The sequence below is a fragment of the Physeter macrocephalus genome, chromosome 10 (assembly GCF_002837175.3).
Source record: "Physeter macrocephalus isolate SW-GA chromosome 10, ASM283717v5, whole genome shotgun sequence".
Lineage (NCBI taxonomy): Eukaryota > Metazoa > Chordata > Mammalia > Artiodactyla > Physeteridae > Physeter > Physeter macrocephalus.
Window position 1 is genome coordinate 15,333,147 of NC_041223.1, and position 9,383 is coordinate 15,342,529.

General features: G+C 44.4%; 1 protein-coding gene across 1 annotated transcript in view; it reads right to left on the reverse strand.

Moving 5' to 3' along the window:
• Window positions 1-9,383, reverse strand: part of MTHFD1L (methylenetetrahydrofolate dehydrogenase (NADP+ dependent) 1 like) — a 214,176-nt gene that overhangs the window by 130,012 nt on the left and 74,781 nt on the right. Inside the window, exon 17 of the mRNA XM_024122544.2 lies at window positions 1,270-1,346. Within this exon, the coding sequence (XP_023978312.1) occupies window positions 1,270-1,346 (77 nt within the window). The remainder of the gene's footprint in view (window positions 1-1,269; window positions 1,347-9,383) is intronic.

Below are 9,383 nucleotides of genomic sequence, written 5' to 3' on the forward strand. Positions count from 1 at the left end.
GTGTCGCAACACAGGTATCCCAGGAAGGTGCCTGTGCACCAGTTTTTGGGGAGCTGTCCCCATCCCTCTCCTGTATCTGAGAAGTAGGGTATCTAATGCCTTTGAATTTAGCAACCCCCTCCAATACTTCCACCATATTTTGGTTTGTGCTTTTCTCTACCAACCCAATTCCATCTTCCTATCTTTCAGAAGCTTCCCCAGAGTATGGCCATGACTCTGGTTTTCTAGCAAGGATATTGACTATTTGACATCTGTTTGTGTGTGCAAGTTCCAGGATTTGGAGGAGGCACGGAGTAGGGGCTTAGCTTGTCTTCTCAATTCAATCCTCATATTCACTTTTTAAAATTTAAGTTTTTTAAGTTGAAGTATAGTTGATTTACAATTTTGTGTTAATTTCTGCTGTACAGCAAAGTGATTCAGTTTTATATATATACACACACACACACACACACATTCTTTTTTATATTCTTTTCCATTATGGTTTCTCACAGGGTATTGAATATAGTTCCCTGTGCTATAGCGTAGGACCTTGTTGTTCAGATTCACTTTTTAATTCAAATATTTCAAAAGATCCAAAAGTCTATTTGGTAGGAGGACTGAATACTATAGTAAAAGTGATTCTTTTCAGGCTAATAAAAACTTAACAATGTAAAGGCCATAAATCTAAAAGTGTCTTAAGCTATAAAGTTTACTACAAAAAATAATAATTTAGAGGCCTGCTGGGCCCGGCTGAAAAATCATAGAATGATTTTATATTCACTAAGCACCATCATCCCACACTGGGACCTATTAAAATGAAGGTGGACATCATAATTTATCTTCTACATTTTCTGGATTTGGGTAATAAGACATTATCCTTAACAACTTCTCAGGCTATTAAGCCAAATAACTGGGTGTTTGTTCTTTGGTTTATGAAACGTGAGTAATGTGTCTTGAGATTTTCATTTTTCAGTTATTATACAGATATAGTGCTAACTGGGTGGGTTGGCAACAAAATATGTTAGAATGTATATTCAAGAGACACCCTGAATGGCTCTTACCAGAAACACAACTGAAATCACACAGAAAAAGGATGGCAAAATAATATTGGAGACTTTCTGTCTCCTGATGATTTCCCAGTCCTGCTGAGGGACTGGAAGAAACACCTTGACTCATCAGGGGCCCACTGGTTACTGCGGGTGCAAGAACAAGAAGAGAAATGTAGAGAACCAGCTTCTGGGCCAGTTAAAGTGCAAGAGCAGAGTCCTCCCTGGAGAAAACACCACCTACCTGCCGAGAATAGCCCTTCTCTGTATTTCCCTGCCCGATGGTTACTTTTCGCAGAAATCGGTCATTTGTATCCATGACTGGAAGAGAAGAGAACAGAGCATCAACAAGCAGGGACTGGCCACCCAGTGTGTGTCTGGCATTGTTCTGAGTGTTGCAGAGGCAGCAGAGAGCAAGAGATAAGGTTTGGCTTCCCTGAGCTGATGATCCCGAGGGAGGATCCCAGAAAGGGGTCAGATAAACTAGGGATCACCCAGCTAGCACTAATTGCCTTAAGGAAACCAAGGCGGGGATATGACGGCGTGTGTGTGGCGTGTGTGTCGGGAAGGGGTTTTGGGTGGGGTGCCGTTTTGAACAGGCAGTAAGGAAAAGCATTTCTGAAGGAGTGTCCTTTTTACACTGAAGCCTGAGGCACAAGAAGAAGCCAATTAAGCCTCTCTGAAGGTTAAACATTGAACGAACATATGACCCACCACTTCCAGGTATATATCCAATAGAACTGGAAGCATCTGTTGCACGCCCATGATCATAGCAGCATTATTCACAACAGCCAAGAGGTGGAAACAGCGAAGTGTCCACTGACAAATGAATAGATAAACAAAATATGGTAAAGACATACAAGGGAATGTTATACAGCCATAAAATGAGTGAACGTTTGATATATTATGATACAACATGGACGGACGTTGAAAACATTATGCATAATGAAATAAACCAGATATGGTATGATTCCACTTGTAGAGAGTTCTTAGAATAGGCAAATTTATAGAGACAGAGAGTAGAATGGTGATTACCAGGGGCTGAGGGGAGGTGAGGACTTATTATTTAGGGAGTGTTGAGTTTTTGTTGAGGATGATGAAAAGGTTTGGGGTGTAGTTAGTGGTGACGGCGTAACCATCCCAAGCCTTGGCCTATATGCCATTCATGGCATATATTTAATGCCATGCATTGCACACTTATGAATGATTAAGATGATATGCTATGTATATTTCACCATATAAAAAACCCCAAACAAATAAAGTAGTATATGTGGGGGGAGAAGTCAATGATGATTCGAGTAAGTATCAATTCTCTTTACTCTTTTCACTGGCCTGTATGAATTGCACTGATTTACATTTTGTTTGTGAAAACCAAATCTACAATGCCAGAAGGTAAAGCCAGAAGGACACAGACTTCACTAATAATTTATACCGCATCAAATAGCAAGCCGTCCACACTGACAACTTAGATCCAATTTACTAAATGTTTAATATGGCTCTGACAAAAATGGTGGCGGGAATTGTATATCTGGGGACTACAGGCACCTGTAGGATGAAATTGGGAATGTCTTCTTCCACACACAAAGCACGGACACGCCTGCCGACCTTGCCTGCCTCTGCTGCTCCCTGACTCGCTGCCGGTCCCTTTCTCTACCTACAATACTCTCCTCTCGGGACTTCCCTGGTGGCACAGTGGTTAAGAATCCGCCTGCCAACGTAGGGGACACGGGTTCGATCCCTGGTCTGGGACGATCCCACATGCCATGGAGCAACTAAGCCCGGGGGCCGACACAACTACTGAGCCCACTTGCCACAACTACTGAAGCCCGTGCGCCTAGAGCCCGTGCTCCGCAACAAGAGAAGCCACCGCAACGAGAAGCCTGCGCACCGCAACGAAGAGCAGCCCCTGCTCGCCGCAACAAGAGAAAGCCCGCGCGCGGCAACGGAGACCCAACGCAGCCAAAAAAAAAACCCCCCCAAAACAAAAACAAACAAACCCTCTCCATGCTCTCACACATACATATATACATTTATCTTACTGCACACCCACACGGGCACCCAGGCAACCCTCCTCAAGCACAGAGAAACCTCTGTATGACCTTAAGGCATAAGCAGAGGGCATACAGAGAAAGGAATGCCTCTCACTATTACCACTAGCTAGTACTTTATTCCCAAGACCAATGGTGCAGAATCACATAAAGTAAAAATATTTCCTACTCTCATGTGTAGTATACACAATCTTAATGTGATCTTTTTATTGGAATTTCAGCTGGTTTTTATTTAGCAAAGAAAACACAAACAAGAACCACCCCCCCCCAGCAAAAAAAAACTTAGTAAGATCAACTATGATCAGCAGCCTCACAAGGCCACCTGTGCGTTTATTAGCACAGCCCTGGTAGAACAGGGCGTCTCACGAGGCTTTTGATGTCTATGGAAAGACATGTGTGAAATGACAGTGATACATAAAAGAAATATGAGGATTAAATTCTGATACACAAGAAAGATGGATAACAGAAAGTAACGCTAAGTTAGTGACACGGAATTCCTGCCCTCTAAGTGATAGAGCTGGAGATGGAATGAGGAACATACTTATTCGCTTCAGGTCTATTTACTGGGGGCCAATTTTGTGGCAGGTCCTGTGAGAGCTGTACTGGGATACAAAGACGGACAGGACATCATTCTCTGATGGAAGGCACTCACTGGCAAGGACAGAGATGGAAAGTGCAGGCAGGCGTGGAGAGGGGACCCTGCAGAGGGGAGAGATCTGGGTTTTCACTCTTTGCCCTAGACGGTCCCTTTAGGACTCCACCGCTCTGTTTTGAGGAGCATCCAGAGTGTTCCTAGTGGCTTGTTAAAACAACCAGCACCAGCTCAGGGACTGGGAAATACAGGGTAGGACATCGAGGCTAGGCCCACTACTTTGGCTTTGGCAGAAGAACTGTACCGATTCCCTGCAAGGCTGTAGGGGAGTGCTGGGAACGAGTAACTGGATGTCAGTTCCCTGGAGACTGAGGCTTCTTGGTCTTCGGTCTAATGGCCTGTGAGGCCCCAGGGTTCTGATACTCAGAAAAGCAGGGTTCACATCCTTCGAGGAACAATAAAATGACTTGATGTCCACTGTTTCTTCTGCTCATACTATGTGTTTCTGGAAGAGTCTGTGGGCTCCCAGTTCCACCTTGTTACCAGGCACTTACGAGGCCTTCAAGCTAGTGACGGGAAGCATAGGAGAAAACAACCACGAGTTAAATTTCTTACAAAGGATAAAAGGGAAGAGGCGAGCATTAAATATGCGACATCTATGGTCTCCGAAGAGTTTTTTAGCCCCATGTGGTCACTGAGTGTCCCCTTCTCTAGTTATCAAATTATAAAAACATCTAATCTCACCCAAAGGCTATACTCTTTCTAGCTCTAAGCCAATATTGTCTTTAAAAAAAAAAGAACAACAACAAAAAAACCTTACTATTAAATGACCTCAATCTATTGGATGGAGAGTCCTATTTCTTATAGTAATTCACGGGAATAAGAGCCAAACTAGCTATCAAATGTCATTCCAAACTCCTCTGACCTAGGTGGCTTGTCTATAGCAATAATTAGCACTTTAGTGCCCTAAACAATAATACAATTCTAGGATTTATCTGGAGTAATTTTTTAACGTTATCACTCACATTAAAAGTGATTTGCAACCACAGTATGCTTCAGTCCTTTCATGCTCCTCGGGGAGAAAGCAATCTGAAAGGTGGCCCTGGGTACATAGGAGGGATTGTGTACCCTTTCTTTTTCCAAGACCCACTGGATGAATCGTGGCCCTATTTCTGGTGGCTGCCTCAGCTGGAGCCACCATGCAGATGCGGAAGGACGCCCCTCGTGTAAAAATTTCTTTTTTAGCATATCCCCACGCTAGGTTTAAAATACACTGATTTCCAGGGCTTCCCTGGTGGCGCAGTGGTTAAGAATCGGCCTGCCAATGCAGGGGACACGGGTTCGATCCCTGGTGTAGGAAGATCCCACATGCTGCAGAGCAACTAAGCCTGTGCGCCACAACCACTGAGCCTGCACTCTAGAGCCTGCGAGCCACAACTACTGAAGCCCGTGCGCCTAGAGCCCGTGCTACGCAACAAGAGAAGCCACCGCAATGAGAAGCCGACACACCACAATGAAGAGTAGCCCCTGCTCGCTGCAATGAGAGAAAGCCCGCGTGCAGCAACGAAGACCCAGTGCAGACAAAAATAAATAAATAAAATAAATAAATAAATAAATAAAATACCGATTTCCACCTGCATTAATTTTTTGTTCACACAAATGTTTTAAAGAGTAACACAAACTCACAAATGCCTTGAAAAAGCTGACTATGCATTTCAGATATAATGGTATAGTAATAATTAATCCTAGTTATAAAAAACAGTTAGGACTTCCCTGGTGGCGCAGTGGTTAAGAGTCCACCTGCCAACGCAGGGGACACTGGTTTGAGCTCTGGTCCGGGAAGATCCCATATGCCGCGGAGCAACTAAGTCTGTGCGCCACAACTACTAAGCCTGTGGTCTACAGCTCACAAGCCACAACTACTGAGCCGGCATGCCTAGAGCCCGAGCTCCGCAACAAGAGAAGCCACCGTGACTAGAAGCCCGTGCACCACAACAAACAGTAGCCCCTGCTCGCCACAACTAGAGAAAGCCCCTACATAGCAATGAAGACCCAATGCGGCCAAAAAAAGAAAAAGAAGGTAGTAGACTTCCCAATAAAATGCTGAACATATTCATATCGGTAATTAAAAATGATGTTGGTCTGTTCAATAATAGAGGCGTGCTTAAGTAAGCTGCGGTTCATCCATCCACAAAAGACTTTTCTGGAATCTTTTTTTTTTTTTAATTATTTATTTATTATTTATTTATTTTTTTGGCTGCGTTGGGTCTTCATTGCTATGCGCAGGCTTTCTCTAGTTGTGGCGAGCAGGGGTTACTCTTCGTTGCTGTGCGCGGCCTTCTCATTGCGGTGGCTTCTCTTGCTGTGGAGCACAGGCTCTAGGTGCACAGGGTTCAGTAGTTGTGGCTCATGGGCTCTAGAGCACAGGCTCAGTAGCTGTGGCACACGGGCTTAGTTGCTCCGTGGCATGTGGGATCTTCCCGGAGCAGGGATCGAACCCCTGTCCCCTGCATTGGCAGGCAGACTCCCAACCACTGCGCCACTAGGGAAGTCCCTGGAATAATTTTAAATGACCATTACCACAAATCACTAACAAATTGGAACATGCTTATTATGATATAAATGAAACTAGTAGGATATAAAATCTACACCCGTAATTATAATTCAAGTTATACACAAAACATAGATACACAAAAAAAACTGAGTGGTAGTTTTATTAGTACAGTAAGATGTTTCTGATTCTTCTTAGATATTTCCAAAATCTGTATAATGTTACCACTTTTATAATTAAAAAAAAAAAATCTTCAAAAGTTTGTAAAGAGATTTAAGTCTCCTTTAGGAGTTTGAGAGACACACATACACAGAAAAACTACTTCACACAACTAATACCACAGTGGCATCTGTGATCATCTGGTGGCACTTCAGGGTTTGGAAAGTATTCTCATGACGCAGTAGAGCCGTGCAAGGGAAAGCCTGCTATTATGACTCCATTTAAAGTCGAGGAAAGTAAGTCATTTGTCCAAAGCTGCATGGCTTGTAAATGGCAGAGCCATGATTGGTTCTCTGGTCTTTGTTTCCCCACCTCACTAAATCCTTAGTGAACAGGCTGAATGGATTCCCAGGAGGGAAGCTTCATGGAGCAAGGGGCCTGAGGTGTGTCTGGGAGGCAGACATGGAGCTGGGGTGGAGCAAGGGCAGGCAGACGGACAAGGCAGACAGGAAGCAAAGGAATGTGGGGCCTTATGGTGGTGGTCCTGAAGGCCATGCTATGTGATGGCGATCTTACCATCCAGGCTGGAGGCTTCTGAGCAAGGAGGTGACAGGACATCTCTCTCTACACTATGAACCTACAGAATTGGGGGTTGGAAATGGAAGCAAGAAAATGTGTTGAAAGGTAGCTGCAGTGTAGAGAATGGACTTGAGGACACGGGGAGGGGGAAGGGTAAGCTGGGACGAAGTGAGAGAGTGGCATGGACATATATACACAACCAAATGTAAAATAGATAGCTAGTGGGAAGCAGCCGCATAGCACAGGGAGAGCAGCTCAGTGCTTTGTGACCACCTAGAGGGGTGGGATAGGGAGGGTGGGAGGGAGAGGCCAGAGGGAGGAGATGTGGGGATATATGTATATGTATGGCTCATTCACTTTGTTACACAGAAGAAACTAACACACCATTGTAAAGCAATTATACTCCAATAAAGATGTTAAAAAAAAAGGTAACTGTAATAAATCAAGCATATAATAAAAATGTTCTGGAAGTGTGTAGAAATGGGGAAAGGTGGAGGGAGGGGAGGTCTGAGAAGAACAACAAAGGAAGGATCAGGAATACACACCATCGATTAGGAACCAAGATGGCAGAGTAGAAGGACGTGTTCTCACTCCCTCTTGCGAGAACACCAGAATCACTACTAGCTGCTGGACAATCATCGACAGGAAGACACTGGAACTCACCAAAAAAGATACCCCACATCCAAAGACAAAGGAGAAGCCACAATGAGATGGTAGGAGGGGCGCAATCACAGTAAAATCAAATCCCGTAACTGCTGGGTGGGTGACTCACACACAGGAGAACACTTATACCACAGAAGTCCATCCACTGGAGTGAAGGTTCTGAGCCCCACAACAGGCTTCCCAACCTGGGGGTCCAGCAATGGGAGGAGGAATTCCTAGAGAATCAGATTTTGAAGGCTAGTGGGATTTGACTGCAGGACTTCGACAGGACTGGGGGAAACAGAGACTCCACTCTTGGAGGGCACACACAAAGCAGTGTGCGCATCGGGACCCAGGGGGAAGGAGCAGTGATCCCGTAGGAGATTGAACCAGACCTAGCTGCTAGTGTTGGAGGGTCTCCTGGGAGAGGCGGGGCGTGGCTGTGGCCCACCGTGGGGACAAGGACACTGGCAGCAGAAGTTCTAGGAAGTCCTCCTTGGCATGAGCCCTCCCTGAGTCCGCCATTAGCCCCACCAAAGAGCCCAGGTAGGATCCAGTGTTGGGTCTCCGCGGGCTAAACAACCAACAGGGAGGTAACCCAGCTCCACCCATCAGCACTCAAGAGGATTAAAGTTTTACTGAGCTCTGCCCAAAAGAACAACAGTCAGCTCTACCCACCACGACTCCCTCACATCAGGGAACTTGCACAAAACTCTTAGATAAACTCATCCACCATGGGGGAGACAGCAGAAGCAAGAAGAACTACAATCCTGCAGCTTGTGGAACAAAAACCACATTCACAGGAAGATAGACAAGATGAAAAGGCAGAGGGCTATGTACCAGATGAAGGAACAAAATAAAACCCCAGAAAAACAACTAAATGAAGTGGAGATAGGCAACCTTCCCGAAAAAGAATTCAGAATAATGATAGTGAAGATGATCCACGACCTTAGAAAAACAGTGGAGGCAAAGATCGAGAAGATGCAAGAAATGTTTAACAAACACCTAGATGAATTAAAGAACAAACAAACAGAGATGAACAGTACAATAACTGAAAAGAAAACTACACTAGAAGGAATCACTAGCAGAATAACTGAGGCAGAAGAATGGATAAGTGACCTGGAAAAGAGAATGGTGGAATTCACTGCTGCAGAACAGAATAAAGAAAAAAGAATGAGAAGAAATGAAGACAGCCTAAGAGACCACTGGGACAACATTAAACGCAAGAACGTTAGCATTATAAGGGTCCCAGAAGGAGAAGAGAGAGAGAAAGGGCCCGAGAAAAATATTTGAAGAGATTATAGTCTAAAACATCCCTAACGTGGGAAAGGAAATAGCCACCCAAGTCCAAGAAGCTCAGAGAGTCCCAAACAGGATCAACCCAAGGAGAAACATGTCGAAACATATAGTAATCAAACTGGTAAAAATTAAAGACAAAGAAAAATTATTGGAAGCAGCAAGTGAAAAACAACAAATAACATACAAGGCAACTCCCATAAGGATAACAGCTGACTTCTCAGCAGAAGCTCTACAAGCCAGAAGGGAGTGGCATGATATACTTAAAGTGATGAAAGGGAAGAACTTAACAACCAAGATTACTCTACCTGGCAAGGATCTCATTCAGATTCAATGGAGAAATCAAAAGCTTTACAGACAAGCAAAAGCTAAGAGAATTCAGCACCACCAAACCAGCTCTATAGCAAATGCTAAAGGAACTTCTCTAAGTGGGAAACACAAGAGAAGAAAAGGACCTACAAAAACAAACCCAAAACAATTAAGAAAATGGT